Source organism: Panthera uncia, chromosome D1 (assembly GCF_023721935.1).
Source record: "Panthera uncia isolate 11264 chromosome D1, Puncia_PCG_1.0, whole genome shotgun sequence".
In the NCBI taxonomy this organism is placed as follows: domain Eukaryota; kingdom Metazoa; phylum Chordata; class Mammalia; order Carnivora; family Felidae; genus Panthera; species Panthera uncia.
The window spans coordinates 83,142,654-83,168,513 of NC_064808.1; the positions used below are offsets into that span (position 1 = coordinate 83,142,654).

Here is a 25,860-nt window from a genome sequence, read left to right on the forward strand (position 1 = left end):
GAATCTTCAGCTGCTTACTTAATTCCCAGAATCAATCCGAACAGATTAGAATTATGTGACTACTATTTTGGATTAAAATCTACCTTTTCTCTTAATTTGTGACCAGAGGCAAGGTTTGTGAAGGGAAGAGACTCCCCCAAACACTGGTTGGTAGAATTTGGAAATATATATTACTAACCCACAATGTTTTAAGCTTTCTGTTTTTTTTTTTGTTTTGTTTTGTTTTGGTTTTGTTTTTTCTTTCTTCTTTTTGTGATAGCTGTGCTACGCTGTCTTACAGAAACAATCACACATAATACCCTTCCCTGAACTGGGCTTGACATTTTGCCCAGCTTATGAGGTGAGGTGTTTGGACATGAGCAGGATGCCACAAACCTCAGCCAGAACCTTCTTGAAGGCATTGGAGGTCATGAGACCCAGCCCTCCTTCACTTCTGTTAGGAGGATGAAGGTGGTTTCCAGAACCCGTCTGTCATCAGAGCACTTCTACAGAAAGAACCCATTCCACCCAAGGAGGGAGCTAAAGACCATTAGTCTGATTCAGATGTCCATTTCCCTCCATCTTCTTCACTCCCGAGCCAGGTGGGCTCTCTGGCCCCTCACCCCCACCCTACCCCGCTTGAGAATGAGTTACCACACCAGGTGAAGAGGGACATGGAACACTTTTTAATGTCAAGTCAGAGACAACCCCCCCTCCCCTAGTCCCCAATCCCACTTTCCCTCATCACATCCAGGACCCCTCCCCGAGGCCTCTCTGGTTCCCAGACTTCAGGGGAGGAAAAAAAGTTATCTAAAAACTGCATTTTCTTCTCTTTCATACACACGCACACAAAGGTGGGAAATTAAATAAAATGAACCAAGAAGATTCAATTCTCCAGTAGTAACAAAGGCATCAGAGATTTCCCACAATGGGCCAAAGCAAGTGGTTACTGACTGTGTGGTTGGTTCAGTTGTTTGCTGTTTATGCCCTAAGACAGGACAGAGAAGCCAGGCCTCCCATCAAGGCCCGGGCCTCCAAGAGCCACACCTGGAAAAGATGCTGCGCCTAGTATTAGTGTTTTGTTTTGTTTTTGTTTTCATTTTCTCTTTTCACTTTTTATAAATGTCTCTGACGTGTAAATAACCAAGGAAATAAAAAGGCAGGAGCTGATTACACAATTACCAGTAAACTCTATCATCTTTTAGAAGATCAACACACAGCTAACGCCATATACAGCATGCAGTAATGTCTGAGAAAGGACCCTGCTGAGAAATAACATGGCTAGAACTCTAACAAAAAAAATATATGTATATATATACTGTATAATATATGTCATCAAAAGAAGCATAGCCAACAAACTCAAGATACAGTGTGGATCATCCTTCCATTTCTAAACAGCATGTAGAAGCATAGTATTTTCTGCATTAAATGCCAGAATAAGGAGAAATCTGTAGCGCTGGTGGAGATGTTGGTTAAATCGTATGTGGGTTTTTTGTTTTTTGTTTTTTGTTTTTTTTTTGGTGGATTTGACATATCCTCACCAGGTGGTTAATGCCTGGTGGTCCACCAGTTGTAAACCTAGTTTAGAAGTACACTATTTTTAATGTTTAACAAACATACTTCTCTTCACCTTTCATATGTGTATGTTTTTAGTCTTGTCTTGTTTTTGCACTAAATTCTAGACTCAGAAAATATAATTAATAAAATTAATAATGAACCAGAATCCCTTATTATCCATGATGTCCATGTAGCAAAATGAAAACAAACAAACAAAAAAAAGTGTAACAATTTTTTTTTTTTTTGTGACTGTTGATTGTGGGATTGTTGTAGCTGTCAGGCTGTCTTGTTTAGTCTCCTTTTTATTTTTTTTTCTTTAATTTTGCATTTTGTAACACAGACAACAGTGGCACAGTCTATGAACGGGGCCACAGGGGCACATCTGGGTCCGCAGGACTCCTTCTGCGTTCGTCTCTATGGAATTGGGAATAGCCGACTCCAGAATTTTCCTTGCTTGGGGTGCGTCAGTGGGCGGAGTGGCTGAGCCCTGCCCACCCTGGTAACAAACAGGTCATGATGCAGCTGCGGGTGGGTCCAGAGCAGGGTGCGCATTCTTTCCCTTTGGGCAAAGGAAGAAAACTCAGCTGTGCGTACTGATCTGCAAGACCTGCAAGGCGATTTTCAATTTCCCTTTGAAATGTGTTTTCCCAAAAGTATTCTTTGTTCCCCTCCCTCGAATTTGTGTCCCATTAGGCTCTGTTTCTCTGAATTTTGTTGGATTAGATCTCATAAGAAACGGGGATGCTCTTGCTGCTGTCGGAGTTGCCGTTGCTGTTGGGTTGGTGGTGGCGGCGGCAGCTTCTCCCCAGCGGGGGAAGTGGCATTCACATCAAAACTTGAGGAGTAGGTGCAAGACCAGAAGAGGTAGCAGCCAGATGCAGCCTGCCCTCCTCGATGTCCCGTTGTTCACTTCACTGACTGCGCCTGGGCCTGTGGAGAGAACAGACTCGTCATGGTCTGCCTGGTCTAAGATGGAACATCTGTCACCCTATGTGCTGTCATTAGGCCTTGCCTCTGATGAGGCATCCCTGTAACTGGGACAGTTGATGTTCCAGTGCCATATGTGTGTGTAGGGGTGGGGGAGTGGCTGCATTAGAAATAACCATTTACAGCTTGGATCCCATGGATGCACGCTGTGTAAGAGGGAGCCTTCATTTGCAAAGAGAGAACATGAGGATCAGGTTAAAGTGTGCTGGTGGCCACTAATCCTCTCTCGTGTTGTAATATGCTAAGGACAAGGCTCAGGGTCAAGTTCAAGAAGGTGGCAGATTATTTAATATTCTACATGGAGTCAAGGAAGTGAAACCTTTGTATCATCTGCATCATCAACTGACCAATCAGCGTGTGCCTTAACCATTTACATAGCTCTCCAGCTGTTCAACCTGTTGTGCTAGGAAGGACCTGTTGGACACAACAATCTGTCTCCCTGCTGCTGCCACATTGGGTTTGGTGCCTGTTCTGTCAATCACTCTATCGCAGGGCTGGGCACTGGGCTTCTGCCTGGAACACTTGGCCTCTTCCCTATCTGGACAAGGTAATAGCAGACCTAGCTCAAGTATCATGTGCCTGAAAGGCCAAAATCAGCCCGCTGCACGTCGAAGTGGGATCAAGTAAAAAAACAGGTGGCCTTCTGCTGTGAACATGGAAGTGAGAGAAGGCTTATGTGGAAATTGGGATGCAGAGCTTGCCACTGTGCATGTTTGTGGGTTGGAAATGGATGGCATACTTCCCTGAGAGACACAGCTCCACCTGGCCTGCATGCAGATACTCTGGGAGATGGGGACAAATGTTGGAGGCAAGAAAACTATGAGGTGCATGAAATTTCCCAGCAGTTTGCCTGTCATTTGAAACATCAGCTTTCTGGCCAAGAATGCCCATAAAAAATGGGGCCATGATTCATGAACAGTACACACAAGGGTGGAGGCCCAGATGAGTTAGGTACCTACTGCAGCAGAGAACCTTCTCAGGCTACACCTGCTCTGGCATGCTTTGTTGCATTGAATTTAATGGAAGTATTTAAAGCCGGTATCCCCCCTAAGGCCACCTCCCCATTGTGGTCAAGAAACAAAGCCAGAACCTGCCTGCCTGACTTGGGTGCTAAGCATCAGAGATACTTTTGGCTAATGCAGTTCAGCATCAAATCAAGCTTTCTTGATTTCATATGGGATGATTCCATCACATCCTTGAAGCCCTGGCCTGGGACCACTGCCCATACAATTTTATGTTTTAGACCTTTGGGACAAAACTCTGATTCTGGGGCAGTGGTTAAATAGATGGTCATGAATTTGAATGTATCAGGTCTTCCAATCTCATGTATTTGTGATGTCTGGCCCCCAATATTCCCAAGTACAGGCAGTGCAAGTTCTCATGATAAGAAGCACAAAACACAGGTATTCTGTTCTCCACTGGCTGGGAAGTGAACTTCTGGGCAACACAAAACTAAAGGCATCTGCCATGGAATGCCTTCCTTCTTGCAGCCCATGGTGGATACAGATGACAAAGGAGCATTCCTATTACGCTATCACTTACACTTCAATTTCAAAAATGCTTATCATTTACCAATGATCACTAATTGGCTCTGTCTCGTAAAATGTAACTATTGTGTTTCTGTGTAAACCACCACCAGGACTCATTTCTTCATATTCAATCATTGTGTTATTTATACAGCATTCTTTGGAACCCCAGGAGAGAAGCCACTCCCCCTGCCTTCTAGGATGAGGTTGCCTCTTTCTCCAGTGAAGAAGCCCTGCTGCTGTGGGCCACTCCAAGATTCTTCACATTAAGACCCTTGCCTGTTACTGAAGCTGACTCCAAGCCACAAAGGTTGTTTCTGAAGCCAGCAGGCCAGTAGGTCTTTGTGTAGCTGGGTTCTGAGTTTAAGCTGGGAAGTCCTCTTGGCTGCATTCCATCTTCCCCCTGTGCAATGCATGGTGATTCTAAGTGTGTTCTATGTGCCTGGCACACCACACTCCTGGCCAGGCACACATCTGTTGGTGCATGACTCTCTTTCTCTTGCATGTCTTTTGTTCTCCTCAACACTTACACACACAGCTTTGCAGCCCACTCCCCCATTCACCCCAGCACATTCCCACCATACTCCCAGCCCTGGCCATGGCTCAGAAGATGCCCTGTGGTAAAGGAAAAGGGAATAAATGCCAGGTATCTGAATTTAGTGTCTCTGGGATTCTCACCTGCATTCTCTTCTTTTGGGGCCACCCACCTAGTGGGAGTCTCCAGGGAGGAAAGTGGAGAATTAATGCCACAAGCCAGGCAGAGAGCCCAGCAGGAGCCTGCTTCCTTACCATGTAAGAAAAGTCAGAAAACCGTGTTTGCAGCCAGGGCCTCTGCAGTGCTGCAGGGAGGGGCTGTGAGCCGGCAAACCATCCCCAAGACACCTCACAATGGCTGATGCCTCTGCAGGTGTGCTCTCTGGGCACCATGTGCTCTGCTTCATTGCTAAACCCCTCAGAGTTCCTTTGTGGCTCTGCTGCCTGCTGGGAAGCACCACAGAGAGCCAGCAGAGAGAGGTCCTGACCTGTTGTGTCAAAAAACTCTTACCATAGAAGAAAGGAAAAGGCCACCAAGTGTGCCAGAGCCTCCTCCTCTTGCCTGCATTTGTTTCCCTGCCCAACACACAGGGTCTCTCTGCTTCTCTCCTGTCCCAGGCCCACAGGGGACCGTCACTCACTGTGTGGGGCCATATCCAGCCTGCCTCCTCCTTTTCCACATACTTTCTCCCCTCGCCAGCACCCCCCATCCTTCTCTTGGGCACATCCAGGAAATCTGACCTGGACAAAACTGGTCATAAGGAGGAAGAAACAGGAGTAGACCCTGGAGAAGCATTGAGACGAGGGTATTCCAGTCATCCTCCCAAAGAGGACAGCTGCAATCCTCCAATCCATAGAAATTCACAGACTGTGCCTTGCCACCTGTGGCCTTGACCCCTTCAGTTTATTCTTTATGCTAATTCCAGAGCAGTGTTTCTATGATTCCACACTCATCATGACACTAATCTATGTGATTCTTACAGCCTTCATGAAACTTCCCAACTGCTTAGTATAACACTCCCTACATTTCAGAGTCTGCTTGCTATCTGCCTCCTCAGCCTCTTTTCCTGACACATGTTCCTTTGTTTCTCTTCACTCCCTGCCACCACTCCCCACGCCATGCAACACAAGCACACAGACACTACACATACTCATGGTCACGTAAGCAAGTGTGTGTGAACCACATTCTCTTTCCTTTCCATCCTCACATACCCTCTGCCTCTATGCCTGATGTGCTCTCCACCCAAATCACTGCCACTCATTGTTCCAGATTCTGTTCTGGTCCCCATTTACCTCCTCCAGGCAGACTTCCTTGACTTGCTCCTGTTTTGCTTCCAAAGCACCATATGTATCCCACTATTAAAATACGTACTATCTGTGTTATGATTCTCTTTATTTGCCTAACATGAATTTCCTCTGCTGTGCTATAAAGTTTCTTAAGGAAGGGTAGGGTCTGTGTCTAACTGGGCCCATGGCAGGTATTTAACAAATGTTTTTTAAAAGAAAGAAGAAACCAGAACATTTTGATGCATACTGATGTGTTCACATTTACTCTGTCTCTGTGTTTTCCTTTCTCTTAAAATTTTACTGAGACAAAAAAACAAAAGACCAACTGAATCAAAACAAAACAAAAAATTCTCTACCTTTTTTTCTATCTCAATTTCTCTCTTCCAAACATCCTTTCCCTCTTTTTCTAACTATTTCCAGTAAAAGTCTCTCAAAGTTCCTATGGTTGAGGGAAAGTATACATAGAAGTAAAACCATATCTATTAGGATTCCAGGAAGAATTCTTACAGTTGGAAAGGTGTCCCAGACCCTTAAAAGCACTCAGGTATGAAATGAGGATTATTCTCTGTGCTTTCATATGTGGACACTTAACCTCAGAGAGCTTAACTCCCTTGACTTCTGTCTCCAAATACAATTTTCTTTCCACCAACTTGGGGCTGTCACTTTGTGTAACTCACACATCTTCCAAGAATGAAGAAAGGAGAGAAAATGAGGCCACAGGGCCTGTCCCACATCGGTACTGGGTAAGGTGGGACCCACACATAATTTCCCACACTTGTCAGCACATGAAAGAATTCCACGAGATGAGAGTGTTTTGTCTAGGCAGGTGTGGATCATGGCATCCTGGAGCATGGCCCTCTCAGAGCCTGTGCCAGAGCAGCAACTCAGTCCATTAGCCTGGTGACATGGGCCACACAGATGAGGCCTCTGTTCATCATCCAGCCACACCTCCATTCTGCCTCAGATGCCTTTATTGCCTTTATTTCACTAGAGAGCTGTGAAAGCCTAAAGAGACTAATCACCAGGACAGTTAGGGTCCCAGAGAACTGTGATGAACATCAATTTAACCATCAAAGACATCTAGTGGGAAGGAAAGCCTCAAATAAGATGTGTTTTATTTGTGGCCAAGTGACTCACCGAAGAACCTCCCCCTTCCTTCCAGTTTCCCCTCCCTCCCCCACTTCCCCTTCCAGCTCCAAGTTAGAAAGAAAGAAAGAGAGAACAGGGTAAATAAAGGATAGCATGCAAAGCCAAGGTCTAAGAAGGTCATCACATTAGAGCATCTGCTTGTGAGGAGAGGCTGGTCTGGTCTGGAGCAGCCAAGACATGGAGCTATTCTGGGCCCTGGCAGGTGCTCATTAGTGCTGCCAGCAAACAGCAGTTAGAGGTCTGCAAGTGGAAGCTACCCAGGGAGAATGGCATATCCTTGGAGACAGGTTAATCTAGATTGGCACAGACATGGCCCAAGGTCAGGGAAGACTCCCACTGGGCTGCTTGTGGGGTTAGCTCAGAAGAGAAGGCATGTTGGAAGAAAGTGAAGAGTTTTGGATACCCATCCCCACCCAGGCAGCAAGCAGGTGCCTGGAAATAAATATACCAACCTTTCCAAGGGGTCAGAGCTGTAGTTTTCACTTCTAAAAGAAATTAAAAACAAGCCACTGTTAAGGTAGAAAGCAGCCAGAGTCACTTGCTTTGTCCTCTGATGGTTCTGGGAAGGAGCTGGTTCTCCCGGCCCAGGGCCTTCCCCAACCGTTCTGCACTTGCCTCTTGCTGTCTTGACCACAGTCCAGCTCTTGTATGTGCACCTCTCTTTTTTGTTGGGAAGTCAGTTGCCATAAGGTTGAGTGGGGGGATGGGGAAGGATATGACTGAGGGTCAGATTGGCTCATTAATCCAAAGAGAACCAACACACCCATCTGATCATAGCAGGAAGCTTGGTACACGCTGGAGCCTGAGGCCCCAAGCCAATAATACTTCTTTGTACAACAATTTTCTTTCTTTGGCCACTGGACTATCCCCTAGTTAGTTAAAGTCTGTAGGCCTCAAGTATAAAATTGGTTGATACAAATGGATTATATTATAAAAATCTGAATGTAGGTGCCCATGCTACATTGAGATGTAAAACTTTGGCACTTATCTGCACATTTTACAAAAACTGTGCCAGAGGAGCTCATACCTGTGATACCTGACTTCCCTTGATGAGTCAGACTGTATAGCAAGCTGGTCCAGAGGGACAATCTCAGGCAATAAGACCCACACCTATGCTGCTACACTTACACTTGCTAAGACCTGCCTGTGGAAATTTACTGGGATGCCAGCTCTTCTTTGATGATTAGACCACAAAAGACCCACATTTCACCAGCTGCAGGCCTTCAGAACAATCCATAGAGACTTTCCTGCTAATAGCAGATGTCCTGAGTCGTCAGAAAGTGGTCCAATCTCTAACATTTTACTTGCCTCTTTAACTAGGTGTCTGCAATAGTTCAGCCTGGATGCAAAGAGGATGGAAAATCCTTTCACAATGTGTATGTAGATCAGTGATTTACACTTTAAATATTTCATAATTTTATTTGTCAGCTACACATCAATAAATCTGAAAATAAAAAAATGAATTAAATTCTTTGCATCAAGGTGATACCGCTCTCTGTGCAAAGGTCCTTGCATATAGAAGGAAAGGCAACCTGGATATAACTCAACCTAAACTCAACTAAAATATTTAACCAAAATCAGATGAATAGATATGTATGCATTCAAGCTATCTTATTCTTTAGGGTGCCCGAGATATGATATCCCTCTTGAACTAAGTGGACCTTGGCAACCTTGGGAAGGCACTCTAAAAAAAAGTAAGGGATGATCCACGATCAGAGAACAAAGGTATGATTCACAGAAGATCTGATGTCACATCAAGATGGTAAAGAAAAGCCTCATTGTGCATTTAGCAAGGACAGTCTCTTGGAGTGATTGTTGGGGCCTAGAGACCCACCCCAAAGCCAATGTGGGGTTATTTTCCCAAAATGTCTCACTCAGGTACCACTGACTAGAGTTTCTCTGTACCAAGAAGAAGGGTGACTGGCAGGATGGAGGATGAAGAGAAACTCATGGAGGGAAAAAGTAGTCATAGGCCTTCATCCCCAAACCACAAGCAGTGCAGATGTACGGTACATTTGAGGGAGGGCAGCCACTGACTTATGGGGTGCTGGTTTAAACACTGCTGTAGGAAGGACACAGGGAAGGGTTCTACTTGGTAGTTTGGCTTGCCAGAACATCAAAAGAGAAGTGAACTAAAAGTATAAGTTTCCACAGGGCTCTAGATACCTGTTGTGATTTTATGTAAGTCAAAAACATCTGTAAACAACTTTAGCTTAATTGTTACCATCCAGCTATTCTTTCTCCTGAACTCCAACACACACTATTTGAATGAGAACAATACTCTTCAGTGACCATTTCAAATTGTCTAATTAACTGGAATGTCCTTCTGTCCACCTTACATCTCACCACATTGAGGGGGGTAATGTTGCCATGATATTGTCTGTATTACCCTGATATTACTCTGATGCTATACTTCATCCCACTCCAAGAAGAGATGCAGAAAGGTTAACATGCTTTCTAGATCATGGTCTACATGCTATCACTGTTGTGTCAGTTTGAAGAAGTATGAGCCTTGCTTGAGCCTCCAAGCCACCCATGGAGCACTAGCCACCAATAACCTCATGTTTTTGAGTTCATTGTTGGCTATCAAGAAAACAAACAATCCCTGAAAATCCAAGCATGTATTTCCTTGGCAAGAACTTGACTGAAATTGGTGAATTTTGTTGATATATTAATGAGAAGCCAGGTAGAACTGGATAAAATATTCAAAATAAAGAAAGTATAAGAGAAAATAAAAAGAAAGAAGAAAGAAAGAAAGAAAGAAAGAAAGAAAGAAAGAAAGAACCACTCCCCTTAAGCCTGCAAGTCAGTATCTGTAGTCAATCCATAATGTGATCTCTTTTGCCACCAGAAACAATGTTAGCTAAATCTAAGTACCTATGTAAACACTGGGCTTCTGATTCTAGTGTGCAGAGAAGAGCTGGTTGCATGCCAGGATGAATATATTCACCTTCTAGAAAGAGGTTGAGAAAATGTTTTTTATACCTTCAGTAGTTAGACATTCTATGTGCCATAGAAATGCTCACTGCTAGATGACTGGGCCTAATTCACTATCTTTAATCCTCTGCAGGGAAGAAGTGGTCATCTTTCCTACTGCACTTTTTTTTTTCCTCTTCTGATACACAGAGTTTACTAACTCCCCCATTCTTTAATAAATTGGTTTGATGGTCACTGTGAGGTTCACAGACATTAATCAGCCAACCTTTCCCAGCCCACTGATACCATCAAATCTGACTTCATGCCTAGGAGATAAAAACAAAGAATAGTGGATGGGAAATGAACAGCTACCAAGACGCTGAGTTTGCATTGTGGGCCCCGGCACACTTGCCAGGGAGGGACTCAGTGAGGGATGGTGGTGCATCCCTGAATCCTTATTTATCATGGCAGGAGTACTGCGCCACCAAATATTAATACGACAAAGTGACATGCAATCTGTTGTGTTTGCAAAAGGGGAGCAAAGAAATACTTCAAGAGTGGCAGAAAATGCTGAGGAGGAATGAAATTCTCTTATCAGAGTCTCTCTAGTCCATCCAGATATCGAGTAACAAAATAGCTTAGAACTTCTCTTAAAGCCAACTGTACCCTGTCAGTGGAAATCCATGCATTTGTATAAATCTTGCTTGGTATTTCTGGCATAAGATGAGCATAACTTGGGGGTATTCCCTGAGAAAATAGGTAGCTCTCTATTCTATAGGAGACTAGCAAAGAAGGAGGGGAAAATAAAAAGAACACAGATGAAGGGGAGAAATGCCCCAGACACAAGATTTGTTTTCTCTAAGATATTTTTAGTTGTACAAAAGAATCCAATAGCTATACTGAAGACCACACTAATCCAAATCTTGGAACATTCCAGATGTCTACAATCTACAACTTCTGGCAATGACCCATTGCCGTGTACTCAACAAGAAGGATGTGGCATTGAGAGCAGCCTGAGAATCTGAGTACAGAGCTGGCATACAGATCCTTTTACCCAAATTCATTGTTGCAGCAGAGAGGGGTGAGGCAGGACAGCTTTGTCTCAGCAGGTGGAGCCTGGTTATAAAGTGTCCTTCTCCTGCTCCAGTGCAGTGACAGTCAGAAGTGATTTGTTTGTTTCTGGTCTGTTTCATTATCATTGGCTCTGGTGTGGGACAATGCCCCTTCTGTCAGTTGAGTATACCTACAGGTAAATACTAACTCCTTAGCAACCACTACCTGTTTTAAAAGTTCCTATTCCCTCTGAAAATAAAAAGCTAAGTGATCAGAATCACTTCTAAAAGCACATCCTGTAGCACTATCTGTCCTCACTCCAGTCCCTCATGCCTCCTCCTTTTCTCATTATTCTCATCTCCTAATGCTCTTAATTTGAGATCTGTGGATCTCCTCATGCCAGGGTTTAATAAACATAAGTTGAATCATAAATTGAACCTGAATTCTTCCACTGACTTCACTTTTACTTTCTATTTCTTTGTTTCATTTTCTTGTTGGCAGTGCCTCACCATGGCACTCTATATCACTAAGGTGAAGAACGCAGCCCTGATTCTTTTTGTTGACAAAGTATTTTTCCTCATCTGTCAAACAGCTTCCCCTGTAATTTATCTCCTTTCATCTCCTTCCCACCTTGCAAGTCTACTGTAAGATGGGACATCTTGCAGATGGGAAGGGATGCAGGGGATGGGTGTGGGAGAAAGATCAGGGACTGGGGTGGAAGGTGGGTAAAGCCTCAAGCTGCTTTCCTGCTAGGCTACCCTATGATCAGCACCGTCCTCAGGAGGAAAACAGTAGCATGTGCCACATAGATTCCACTGCACCACTTGGGTAGTCTCACTCCTGCCCAAATGCTCAGTCTCAGTCTTAGAGAACCACCTCTGCTATGTTAAGGGACTCTGGTGAGTCACTTATATTGGTGGGCCTTTGAGAAAAAATTGTGGCTGTGCAAACAGAAGCAAGAGATGAAGGACTTTTATAGGGGAAGGGCTTGAGGTGGAATAGGATATACGGGGCTGGAGAGAAGAGCTTGAACGAGTTAATTAACCCCTATGACGTTACACTGAAGGAAACTCTTGTCTTTCAGTCTGCATCTGGGGATTGGGCTTGAATGATTCAAAATGCACCTGGCAGTTTTCAAAGCCTTTTTAATATGTGTTTTCAGGTGAAAGTTGGAACAACTGTAAGGTAGATAAGACAGATCAATTTTATTTTATAGAAGAGGAAATGGAGTCTCAATAATGTTTAGTGGCATGCTCAAGAGCACAGAACTACTAAATGTCAGGCTCTGAACTCGATCCCAGTGGTATTCCACTCCCAGTCACTACTTATTGATTATCATGCCCGCTGTACCCTGCCCATCTTCCTTTCTTGGAGAACCTCGCTTTGAACCAGCTGATGTATTTTAGGGAACACCTAAACCTTCATGCATATGGTGTTTGCTTCTATTGCTCATGGGCCATTGAAGCTATGCAGGTTGCTATGAAAACTGCTCAGTGGGCTGGACTGTTTTCCTACTGGTTCAGACTCATGCTGTCTATCTTTGGCCTGCACACAGATCTCTGGGCTTTCAGATGTTAATGGTGTTTATTTTCTTTTCCCCCTCCAGGCCCTTCTGGGGAAGTGTGGGCAAGGTGTGAGCAGAGAAAGGACAGCTTCCCTGGCAGCTCTCTCAGCTCCAGTGACCTCCTTAGCTTCCCCTGGCACCCTCTAAGCAACTCCACAGACAGGTAATGTGGGTGGGGGAGGAGAAGAGGGATACTGGAAGAAGGGGGGAAGGGCGAAAAACCGTAAAGCAAGGGGAATACTGACCTTGCAACAAAGTTGAGCTTGTAGGCTCATTTAGTTCTAAATCGGGTGAGGGACGTACAGGAGAGAAAAATGAAAACAAACACTTATATTATATACAGTAGCTATATATTTGTCATATATAGTTTGTATACTGCTATTCACACATGTTTCTGAGGGATGGATAAATAAAGGAAGACACAAAAACCAAAGGTGGACAAGATGCAGCATGAGAAGCACTAAGGTGCCTTATGCTTCCATCCTTGGATGCCACGGTTGGAAAGTGACGGAGTTGGCTTCTCATACATTTACAGAGCTGTGCTGAGCTGGGGAACTGACATGGTAGCAAAGGACCAAAGTCCCTTTCCAGATGAGATTTCTGTCCCACATCTTACCCCCATTGTCTCACTTCGGGAGACCAAGTTCAGGAATTTCTGGTCCCATGGCACCATAGCAGGAACAAGGTGGCCCCAAGAACCATGGTGATTCAGCTTATGGGGGCCCCTGCTATCCTTGCAGTCTTAGGGATCAGGAGCATGATCTTATGGTTCATGATAAGAAGGACCACCCTGCTCCATTTTGCTTAACTACCATCGAAGATATGGCCACAATGGGACCTCCTAGCATAGGATTCCTCACTTCTCAACATTCAGGTCGCATGATACACAACGTGCAGGTTGTGCAAAAGTTGGTGGCAAAATTGTGATAATGTAGCTGGCTTTCTGTGATGCTATAGAAGAATGGACTGCATCACAAAGTTCATATATTCGCATAACACAAATGCTACTTTCCCCTCACCCTAGTCTGCTTGATGGCTCTGGGCTGAGAGTCTGCTGATAATGGGAGATGACACAGAAAACTCTGCTATGTCTGTATTTGTCAAAAGGACTTATTGATGATGGGTATCCATCAGGAGTTTGGGGGCTGCAATGTCTGGACTAGCCTCAGAGAGAGCTGATGGGATGAAAACACCCATCTTGCACACTAATGCCATTTTACTCCACCTTGCACACTTGTGCAAGTATATAGTATATAGTATATAGTTACTAGTTTCATGGAACTATGTTAGCCATGGAGCATTTCTGTGATGGGCTCCTCCTCACAAATGGTCTCTCAATTGAGGCTTAAAAAGTGCTTACTGTTAGATTAAATTTGGCAAATGTTCCATGCTTTTTCTCCCTCTTAGAGATTTAGCACGTAAAGAAAAGCTCTGAGGTCTCTGCATTAAAGAACATCCCTGCATACACCCCATTCATCTCGGTTGACCCAGTCTTTCTAAACTTATATGAACACATAATTTCACTTTTTCTTTCATTTTTTAGAGAATCCTGGACTCCACAGAGCTGGAAATTGGAGGAATGTCCCAATGACACAGGGCAGATGCAGACAGAATGATGCTGGGGAGGCAGAGGTTCTAATTGCCACGCAGGGGTCGGCTGAGAAGAGCAGATTTATGGCACATGCTTCACTGAGTTCCTTGCCACAGACTCCAGTTATTTCACTCTTAAAGCTTGTGCCTTCTCCCTGTTCTCATCTTCAGATAGCTTAAGGGGAAGAGGCCAGGGAATTAGACAGTAGTGATAAAGCCAATTGCAAAACCATGCCATGCATCCAAATCAGAAGAGCGAGGAGGTCAGAGGAGGAGGAATACTGTTCATAGGAATGAGGGGCACTGTGGGTGGGGGGCAGGCCTGGGGAGGGGTGGGAGGCACAGCTGGGAGAGCCTCAGATTTGCAAGGCTAGGGAAGGAGGGGTCCATTCCTTTATAATCCTGGCCCTTTTGTTCATGCAGACAGACACCTGCCAGAAAGCCAGAGAGGCCTGACAAATGTGAGGGGCAATTATGACTATCCCTGTGTGAGAGATGTCAGACAGATCAATCACTCTAATCCCATCTCTGTCCATTCTGACCTACCAGGTCTGGGATCAAGGGCAGTCTTCCCCTCCCCATCGCCCTTTGGATCAAGCTGGGCCTTGTTTTAAGTGCTGGACAGAAGGTGGGCTAAATGTGATTTGGAAGCCTAGATGGGACAATGGAGCAGCACAAGAGGGTTATTCGGGTAAGGCCGGATACACTGGGCTGTGGAGGGGGTGTGGTAGAGGCTGGGGGGTGAAGTGAGGTACTTGAAGCTATGGGATTATCTGGGAGTTCTCAGAATAAAAGGAATTTATGTTCTTGCCAATTATCTGCTAACTTAGTCCCTTTCCCTCCCCATCATATTCAAGAGTGCCTGCTACCATGGGGGACTAAGGGAATGGATTTGAAAAATTTCAAGCTACCTGACTTGTGGGGATATGAAGGGATCTTCCCCAAAAAGCAACCAGATATTAACCATATGGCCTGTAGTACGAATCTGCATCTACTAAGTGATGAAAGCCATCACCGGATGCTTGGAGTCCTGCCTGATGACACACACCTAGACAGCCAGGCTCACTTGTATGTAGTTGCTTGAGACATCACAGGTCTACAAGGGAGTTTGTTTGCTTTCTTCATTTGATTCTGGCACAAGTATAGTTGCCAGAGACGTAATGAAGGCATAGAAATTTTCTGTGCATATATTACTCCCCCCAAATAAATAGTTGTTTAATGAATTATTACATGAATGAGTATGTGGCTTCTGTTAGGATGCTGGCTTGGTTGGACAAATATATCTCAATCCAGTCAGACAATACCCTTTGACATAAATGAAGAGCTAGGGAAATCCCCCATTTTCTATTAATTCTCCCTCTGAAGCTAATATCATTCAGGATCCCAAGCCCTATGATTCCACTTTTATTTTTATTTTTTAAATATGAAATTTATTGTCAAATTGGTTTCCATACAACACCCAGTGCTCATCCCAACAGGTGCCCTCCTCAATACCCATCTTTTATATACAGAATCCAGTTTCTCCTATGTCCCAACAACCCAGAAAAGGCTCAGCAATGGTAATGTTTTACACTGCTCTAGGGAACAAAGTATGAAAATAGCAAATGTTCCTCTCTGAGCGCTTTGCTATCACACCCAGTTGGAACCCTGATACCTCAGTTAGCTGAGGAGACCTTAAAGAGAAGAAAATTAAATGTCGCTTCAGCATCCCAACATCATTTCTTCCCACTTCAGGGTTTTTCCATTTCAGAATAAAATGTGAACATTCTTTCTCATTTTCCTCTGCTACTAGGACCCATTTTCGTCCATGCAGTCATTTCTCTCTCTTTCTCTCTCTCTGTCTCCAACTCCCCCTCCTCTCTCTTTTCCATTCAACCCTGCCCAGCTGTTCCTGATTCTCTTCCACTTGCCGCCCTACCCCGGCCGTTCCTTCCAATTCCTCCTGTGCCATGCGACCCTTTCCTGCTCCTACTGCCCAACTCAGGGCTCAGTCTTACCAAATAGTGTGATGCTGGCATTGGTATGGCCCAACTTATTGGAGGCCACACAGGTGTAGTTCCCATAGTCATGTTCAGACACATTGAAGAAGATGAGTTTTGAGAGAAAAGGTCTGTTTTCCACTTTGACTCCCTTCTTTCCTTCAACCAGTCTGAGACAAACAAGAGAGACAAAAAAGAAGAAAAAAGGAGATGGTTATATTTTTCTCATAGGAGAAAGACTCTGGAATTAATGATCTTTTTATTGTCCATTTTCTGATGTTAGGAGGACTATTTTTCCCCCATTCAGCTATACAAGTTAACACACAATGATGCATACAATTGTATTTCTCTATTTTTACACAGGTGTCTGGAGACTCTCTTGGCACTACACAGATAGTCACCAAGTTCTCTGAAGGCAGGTGCCTTCAACAACTCTAATGTGCCAGCGGTGAGACATTCAGACAGTATTATTCACTCAGTAGGTGCTCCAAGTGTGAACCTAATTGATGTTGATGATAGTGTTAATGAAGAAGATGATGATGACAACCATAAAAATAAAAAAAAATTAAAAAAAAAATCTCAGTCTTCAAAGAGAAGAACCTAAGGAGTTTGAAAGAACATGTTTTCAAGCACCTGGGTAATAAATGTTCTTTTAACAGCTTGAGGCATTTTATAGATAATATCTTATTTTTGGTTATAAGAATCAGGGATCATTTTTAAGCAGGGTACTCTGAAGGGCTTGAGAGACCGGTCTTCCCAGAGTATTATAGCAACTCAGTCTGGGAAGGATTATGGATTCCTAAGAATATGACCCTATAGACTGGGCAGTTTCCCTGAGCAATCCATGATGGCAGCCCCATATGCCACAAGGGTTCCCATTGGTGTTAGGGGCTACTAAAGAAAGGCCACAGAGAGTTAATGGGGGAAAACAGATATACCTAGTAGAACCATGGATACCACTACTGGACAGATGGTGAGGATAGGGGAATACTGCTCAGGGGTCAGTGGGGACACATCCTCCATCTCAGGACACTGTTGACAAAAATTCCTACTACCAATGCATGTCTACATAGAAATTATGAGACTAACTCTCTTCCTTTTTAGAACTTTGGAACATCCCATTTCAGAGAATGGGCTTTAAGCCAACCTTTACATTCCCTGAAATAAAATGGTCTTCCTTGCCCAGAAGCTGAGTCTATGCTATGGGAAAGATAAAATGCTAGTGGGGAAAAAATACTGAATGGAGGATCTCAGCAAACATGGTTTTAGGCCTGGTTGGGGTAGGATGTGTAGGAAGAAATGTCAGGGTATATACATAATGGAACAGGCACAGGGGACAGGAATTGGGGCAAATGGCTGGTTTCAGAGTCATCACACTGAGAAAGATAATATTCAAGGCAGAATAGAAAGGGAAGCCCAGCAAGACAATGATGAGAAAGTGCTCCATAAACTATAAAATGTTATTCAATATACTATATTTCTGTGGAGTTAGACATCGAGAACTCCTGCCTATCCCTGGGTCCCAGCATGTTTTTGGCATAGAGGACAGCTGCTTTGTCATCATCTGAGGGGGTTGTCTCTGTAGGACCACAGGACGATTCTCTCCACCATCCCTACCATGATCAGAAGAGAAAGCCAGGTTCTGGCTTCAGTTCTCATGCAACATCTGTCTCCAGGGAAGTCAGAAGGTTGCATGAAGGAACTTGCTTGCTTTTCATTATGTAGATTTTCCTCTGAGAGCCTTTCTCTCTCATAAGCTAGGGGCAGTGAACTGGCCTGAGTCCATGGACTTCATTAAAATGTGAGCACTGTAGGAACGGAATGAGTCATCCGGCTGTGCTGCCAGACGCCACTGTTATATTTCCAGCTTGTTATGTAGATATTGATCCTCTAGGAGGTGCTGTCCAAAGAAGGCTCTACAGCCACCCACCAGGAGGTTTTCAGAGAGCCCGTCAAGTGTATTGATCCCATTTGCCATTTTGACACTATTCCTGGGCTGGGGAGGAAGCCTTCACATCAGAACCAAGCTGTGAATTAGATTTCAGCTCTGCAGTGGGGAGAGACACTTACCTGAAGCAGGTTACTACTTGACAGATCTGAAATGTCTTTAGTTAAAAGCAGGGTGGGGTGGTAAGCCGTTCTTTGCAGCACTTTGCAGCTTCTAGGGCGACAGACTTGCCTTTTCTCTGTGTGGTCACACTTTTCCCCCATCCCAAACTGCTCCCAGGCTTTGTGTTTTGTTTTGTTTTGTTTCGTTTTCTTTTTTAATGAACCTGAGGCTTTTCATTGGCTCATGCCCCCATGGATGGGTGGCTCTTATTACACACAGCATCCTATTTCCTCTCCTTTTCATTGATGATACATGCAGTGGCATGCCATTCAGTAGTGCTAGTGTGTGGACAAAGAGACTTCTACCCAAATTTTGAGAAAGCCGCCTGTCCCCATCATATTGACTCCTTTGATTTGCCTCAGAAGTCCACTCATCTCACTGGAATAGGAGCCAGGGTAGAGCTGTTCTTTCCCCAGGGATATCCGACTAGAGGAGGTTGCCTGCCAGCCTCAGGGGCACAGGAAGGACTGGCATGGACAAGGATCTCAGAGCCAGAGATGTTCAGGCTGAGCTGGGTGTCAGGAAGGCAGACAACTCCACTCAGTAGGAGAACACTGGAAATACATAAATGCAGAGCACATAGAAAACTGACCAGAATCAACTAAAGGGGAAAAAGGAGCCCCATGAGAAGAGCTTGGACAGAGGAGGAATCAAGGCTGCCTGAGCCAGGGATTTCTGAAGCCCCCCCCCAACCCCAGTGACATAATTGGGCTTTCTCCTCCTGGGTTAATAACGCATAGACAGCAGCACCTCTGGTGACAAAGTGTGTAAAGCAGACTTTCCTTTTTTGGCCATTTTTGCCTATGGTCTGCTCTAATTTCCTCCACATATTATAAGATCCTACCTTCCCCTATGTTTCTTTTTAATGTTTATTTATTTAGTTTTGAGAGAACACAAGTGGGAAAGGAGCAGAGAGAGAGAGAGGGAGACACAGAATCTGAAATAGGCTCCAGGCTCCAAGCTGTCAGCACAGAGCCCAATACAGGGCTTGAACCCACAAACCATGAGATCATGACCTGAACCAAAATCTTGGATTCTTAACCGATTGAGCCAACCCAGGTGACCCTCCCCTACATTTTTTTTTAAATTTTTCTTTCATAAAGTATCTAAAAAAGATGCTTCTGATTAGTTTGTGGGAAGATCTGGACAACTGAAGGTTGAGGAACTGCGTGTTCAGCTCCATGTATTTTACTGTTGGTTTTTGTTTTTGTTTTTGTTTTATTTTTCCTGATACTAAGATTATTATAGGAAAAGGGAGGGACAAATGAAGCAAGACTTGCAATAAAGCTATTTATTGGGAAATGCTACTCCCTTATGCCTGATTCCGGATTCTTAGAAGAAGGGAGAAGCCAGCTATTTCTTCATGTGTTTTTTTTTTTTTCTTTCCGCCTTTTTTCTTTTCATCTATAAAGACCTCATAGAGAAAGAAACACTGAAACACTGAAGGTGTTCTAAATAGTACAACAACAGCTGGGTCACTCCTGGCCTGGAACTGCTCAGTGTTCTCACAATTACCATCTTTGCTGTTTTTCTTACTAGCTTCTCAGTCTCTGTAAAGCCTTCCTTCTCCACCCCATACACACCTCAGACTTCTTTTGCATCATCCTGTCCCCATTTTTTATTAGTGTTTTGAACATGGACAGCTCTTGCACATTTATTTGTTGTTCATCCACCTTAAAATAGCTCTTTGATAACAGTAATTGTCATGTTGCCTGGCTGTTCTGAGCTGCTGAACCCTGTGCTAACTTGCCATTTGATAACTCCTCACAATGAAAATCTTCAGTGAATCACAACAAAAATCCTGATGAGGGCTGCAACAATGGGAGGGAAGGGAATAGTCCCCTTTCTTTTCTTTTACCTTGAAGGAACAACTTGGGCACAAAGGGAGGGCAAATCGGGTCATAGACTCCTCTCTACACCACCACCGATGGTGTCTGGAAGTGAACTGGAGACCTGCTAACTTCTTGGCCACTCCCAGAGCCCCGTGAATATTCCAGGCTTCTTAATGCAAACCTGAGAATGTGTTAAAAATAGGTTCAGGCAGAATGCGTTATTTTCTTGCCCTATTAAAAAAAAGAAAGAAAAGAAGAAAAGAAAAGAAAAGAAAAGAAAGAAAAGGAAAGGAAAGGAAAGGAAAGAGAAAAGAAGAAAAGAAAAGAAAAGAAAAGAAAAGAAAAGAAAAGAAAAGAAAAGAAAGGAAAAGAAAAGAACACAGGCCTTACAAGGCTTCTGGTGGCCTTTCTTTGAGATTTTGCTTTCCTAAAAAAATGTTTTCTTTCAGGCCCATTGATTAGCGAGTGCTAACTCTGTATGGAAATGTTAAAAACCTATCTGAAAATCATTAATATTCAGAATATATGCTCCCCTCTCCTTGATAGCTAGCTGGAACTAGAAGAAGATTTTTCAGAAATTCATTTGTAACAATATGGAGTCAGGAACCTGGAAAAACTTTCTTCCCCTTGGGGGCAGGTAAGAGACGGAAGGGGTCTTTACCTTTTGTCATCCTTGTACCACTGGAATTCTGCTGAGGGAACTGCTGAGGCCTCACACTGCAGAGTCCCCTTCTGTCCCACGGGGACGCCTGTCCCCTTAGCTTCTGAAATGTATGGTGGATCTGCAGAGAGAAGATGTCCCGGAGCATTTTACAATGCATCCTAAAATGAGGCAGGCCGCCTCATTCACTGGCTTTGTTTTTTCCTCCCTGTTCTACCTCTGCTTGCTTGAGCTGACAAATTGATACACAAATTGAGCCCGAGAGTGAAACCACTCAACACCTTGCTAAGGAAAAACGTGTCTTCCGAGCATGTATTGCTTCTGTTTCCCTCTGTGCAGAGGTGGAAAGCCCAGGTATTCAGGCATATTTCCTGTTTAAACTTTTTAACTTTCATAGGAGAATGGGAGCCCATCAACCCTACACTCCTTTAATCAGCTTTATAGAATTTCTGCACACCGGGTTCTTGCCAGAGTATATAACCTCGAACTATTCAATTCCCATCAAAAGCTCAGTTTCAAGAAATAATATTCATGGAGAATTGCCTGAAGGGTAGACAGATCAGTCATTCTTCCAGGTATTCTAAAATGGGTCCCTGAATCAAGCCAGACCAAACTAGACCTATAAACTTGGCCTGCGTTCATTTGAAGTCTTTACCTAACTACCCTTGGCAATTCCAACAGTTTGCATTGAAGTACATTATGAAAAACAGGCATAATAAATTTGGCATTCTATTTATTGCAGAAATACCGTGTGTGATGTTGTTGACTATATCTCAAAGTGATCTATTTGTGGAGACACTAAAGAGAAATTTCTCTTGGGTTTCAGCACCAGAAAAAGCAGTGTTTCTCCCAGGCAACTGGTTTGCTTTCATCTTATGGACATAAACCTTAAAACAGATAATGTTTTCCCTCTTTGATTTCACAACTCAAAGCCAAATTCTGCACCTGCATCTACCCACCTTGTCGTATATCATTTCTGCGCTGATTTACCCTTTATTTTCCTAAATTGGTTTGCCTTTGCTCATATCCCCTTACTCTTCAGGTCAATTTTTATTACCTGCAAGTCATTTTAAGTTCCTTTAAAAAATCAGTGATGAAATTTTTGGTATAAAAAAATGGTAGCATTATTATACCTATTTCCTTGCTTCTTAAAGTGCCACATATTAATTAGGTTCAAATTGTAAGAGAAAGCAACATATTAAAGAATGAGTAATCACCAAGGCACAATATTCTCCCTGCACTTCCATTTCACCCAAGTTTTGAAAAGGAAAGGCTTCTTGTCTGGTGGTTTAGTTCTTGGTTCTATACTGTTATAAGACTTTTTAAAATGAGCAAAGCAGAGAAACCTTTAAAATGTCTTAGAGAAAATCAATGTATACTATGAGGAATCAAGAGGGGAGAGGGTGGAGAGAGGTGGGGAAGTTGAGTAGAGTCAATGTCAGAGAGAATCTGGGTGGTTGATAATAAAGAATGAGGGTACTAGAGCAGTGGCTTCCAAAAGTTTTGGATTCTGTACCTCTACTAGTCAAAACAGGTTTTGAGATGCACCCTCTAATATGTGTATGTTTATCTATATTTAAATTATGAATGTGTACTTTGTACATCAACATATATACATCACAAAATGTATGAGGCCATGTAAATGTACCATAAATTTATCATAAATTTCCTTCATATACACAGGTTTGCTCCCCACTATGGATATGGCTGGTCTAGAGAGTGAGAAGCTTGGGAACATAAGGAGTAAAGTATGGGAAAAATTGGGATTCAAAGACATATTTCTATCAATTTTGCATTGAAATCCATTTGATGATCTTCTAAGAATACAAGTCATGTTTGGGATTATATTAAGTTATTTTCAGCTACAATTATTTTTAAAACTAGAATTTCGACTTCTTTCTCTTAAAAGCAGAGAATGGACGATGCTATGGCATTATTTCCCATCCTGAGTGAGCAGCTGGCTATGTTATCCAGCTCTTTGTTGTGGCCATGCCAACAGCCAGACTCACACACATGCAGGGTGAGGGTTCCTGAGACCACTTACAGTTCACGGTGACCTTGACTCTCCGGACCACTGGTGCAGCCACATCATTCGAGGCACTGCACTCATAGTCCCCCGACTGCTCCCGTGTGATGCCCTGGATTTCCAGGTATTCGTCTTCACTCACAAAGCCCACAGCTGCAGGAGAGGTTGTGGTGAGAAAACACACACACACACACACACACACACACACACCAAAGGTATAAACTTATAAAACAAGGTATAAAATGGTTATGTCTGCAGAGAATTGTGCCATTTCCAAGTTCAGATTCTTGGGAACAATGTCTATTCTCTTTCCCTCACTCATGGCCCCCCACTATTGCTTCCTTCATCAACTTCTCTTAGTTCCCCAGTGGACCAGCTGAAATGTTTGTGTTCCTATTTAGACTAAACACCAAGCCTAGAGAATTAGTGGTCCTCAATAAGTGATTAATAATTTTGACTTTACACTGCCCGAATATTACCAAGCAATGGGGCTCTGGGATCTGAGTTAGGCACCTCAGGTGAATATTAACTCTTTCTGATTTCAAGGTATCACTGAGGTTGAACTTTGAAGTGTAGAGCTGAACACTGAATCCCAGACCATGAGTCAATTAAAAATACCACACTAGTTGTCACACACACACACACACACATGCACGCGCACACACACACACATAGACGTGACACAAAAGGCAGTGGAGACACTAATAAAATGAATTTAAATTCCTGTTCTTAAATTTAGACTTCAATAAGATCAGCAAAGATCAGTTTTCTAAACTTGGACCTGCTGGAGCTTTTGTGTAGAAGATTCTAAAGACAAACCAACAACAAGGACTCCATACTCTAACCACAAATATGGAAGAAAGTCAAGACCAAGAAGACATGGCTGCAAATCTTGCTGTCTTGTCACTACCCTGACACTCAGTTTCTCTATTGAAAAATTATAAATAACAATACCAACCCACTACCTACTGGCTTCCTACCTAAACACTAGCCATGAGCACTGGCAATGGAAAGACCATAAAGTTAAAGCCTAGAAGACTGATTTCACAGTTCTCTCCCATAGTCACCTTGAACTTCAGCCTACTTGTGGAAAGGCAATGGAGGAAAAAAAAAAGGAACTGCTTATATCCCACCATTACCCTGCCTTATCTGTTAAGTAAAGATAATTAACATGATGATATATTTTATCATGTAAACTGGGATGCTTTTAAGAGTAAAAGTGGTGCTATTAATAGTTACTATAGAGGAATAAGCATAAGTTGATATTGTCCCTGGAAATGAGAGACATTTCCCAGGCAGGTTATGCATACAGTCCTATTGCCTCACAGGGTTGTTTGGAATAACATGAATGTATATATATATATATATATATATATATATATGTGTGTGTGTGTGTGTGTGTGTGTGTATGTGTGTGTGTGTGTGTATATATATATATATATATATATGAAAGCATTCTGAAAACTCTCACATGCTGTATACCTGTTCCTTTAGGTAGTAAGCCTATAATCCTCTGGGAGGCACAGATTCAGGTGGAGTGAAACTATTTTACTGTGAGTGGTCCACATCAGTGGAAAGGAAACAAAGGAGCATTTCTTTCCAGGTGAAAAGAAAAAAAAAAAAAAAAAACACTGCATAATGCCACATGGATCTGCTGATCCAAAGCATGAAAAATGACAATAGTAAGAAACTATTATAATACAAAGAATGATCCATGTGGTATGTAAGTTACCATTGTATTTGTTCTGTGACATTGTTACATTGTTTTGTCAAGATAACAGTAATAACAATGACAGCAATAAGAAAATGACTTCCTTGCAAAGAGGGGCCACTACGTGCCCAACACTGCCACAACTGCTTGGTCATAAGAAGTCTGTGTCACCGTTGAGTAACAAGTACAACAAGTGCACTCTTCTTCATGCCATATGTGTAGAAACTCTAGATGCATAGAAAATCTCTCGCCTCTACTCCCGACTAGAGAGCAAAAAAACAGTCTATTATCTATTACCGCAAGCAACCAAGAATTATTAATTCACAAGAAGAACCAGGAACACATTAATAAGTAAGACACAGCACCAAAAAGTCCAGGCTATGGAGACGACAATCAATATTAACCCATAGAGACTCACAGTCCAAATCATTAAGAAATTTCTAATTATCAATGGTAGCTGTTTTTTAAGTTTACTTATTTTGAGAGAGAGAGAGCATGAGCAGGGGAGGGAAAGAGAGAGAGGGAGAGACAAAATCCCAAGGAGGCTCCTCACTGTCAGCACAGAGCCTGAAGGACTAGAAATCATGAGCTATGAGATCATGAGCTGAGCTGAAACAAAGAGTCATATGCTTAACTGACTGAACCACCCAGGTGTCCCAAAAGGTAGCTTTTTTGTTATTGTTCTTTTAACAATTTTGAGGGGAACAAGTATTAACCTTGATTTGAGGAAGAGTGTAGGAAACAAGAAGAAAAGGTTTAAATGAAAAACTTGTGATTCCTTTTATGTTGTCATTGTTTATTTTCTACCAACCTCAAGCCTACATTTGTCAGATCTTTTCCAGCTAGAATGCTATAATTACTGTGCAAAGCATCTCAGAGACCAGTGTCACACTTAATATTCCCATTAATTTTAAATGGTAGTCCTTGGTACATATGTGTGGCAATTGGTGTCATATTTTAATTAGGCTTGCCCTACACCATCTGAAATTAATAATAGCTCGAATTACCAATGTAATTTATAAATTAACAGTGCCGTAGCATTAGGAAATAAATTAGCTCTGGACAGCTGTTTCTGGATTGAGCTCCAGTGCCGGAGCAGTGATTTGTAGGACCTCACATCTCCTGGGAGGCCGTGTACTATACCACCAAAGCAAGGAAACAAAATGACACAGGGATATCTTAATCTCTTCTTCTCTCCAACGAGATGCCAAGCATGGTTTTTAATTTTACCATCCAAATATGTTCTTGTGTGACCACAGTAAGATTTACAAGGACCAAGCTTGGATGAGCTCGTTATATGGACATCTAAATTGAGAAGCAGGTCTGGGGAATTACAGTCTCAAATTAAAGCATATAAATATTAGATTAATTAAAATTAAGAATTCATCAAGCTTTCTGT

The 25,860-nt window shown here is 43.0% G+C and overlaps 1 protein-coding gene across 2 annotated transcripts in view; it reads right to left on the reverse strand.

Moving 5' to 3' along the window:
- Positions 1-669: 669 nt before the first annotated feature.
- Positions 670-25,860, reverse strand: part of NTM (neurotrimin) — a 399,599-nt gene continuing 374,408 nt past the window's right edge. Inside the window, exons 4-8 of one of the 2 annotated variants that reach the window (XM_049654174.1) lie at positions 22,769-22,903; positions 20,725-20,845; positions 16,140-16,291; positions 7,472-7,504; positions 670-2,466 (exon numbers count right to left, since the gene is read on the reverse strand). In XM_049654174.1, the coding sequence (XP_049510131.1) occupies positions 2,366-2,466; positions 7,472-7,504; positions 16,140-16,291; positions 20,725-20,845; positions 22,769-22,903 (542 nt within the window). In that variant the 3' untranslated portion in view covers positions 670-2,365. The remainder of the gene's footprint in view (positions 2,467-7,471; positions 7,505-16,139; positions 16,292-20,724; positions 20,846-22,768; positions 22,904-25,860) is intronic. The other variant, XM_049654183.1, reaches the window with a different exon arrangement.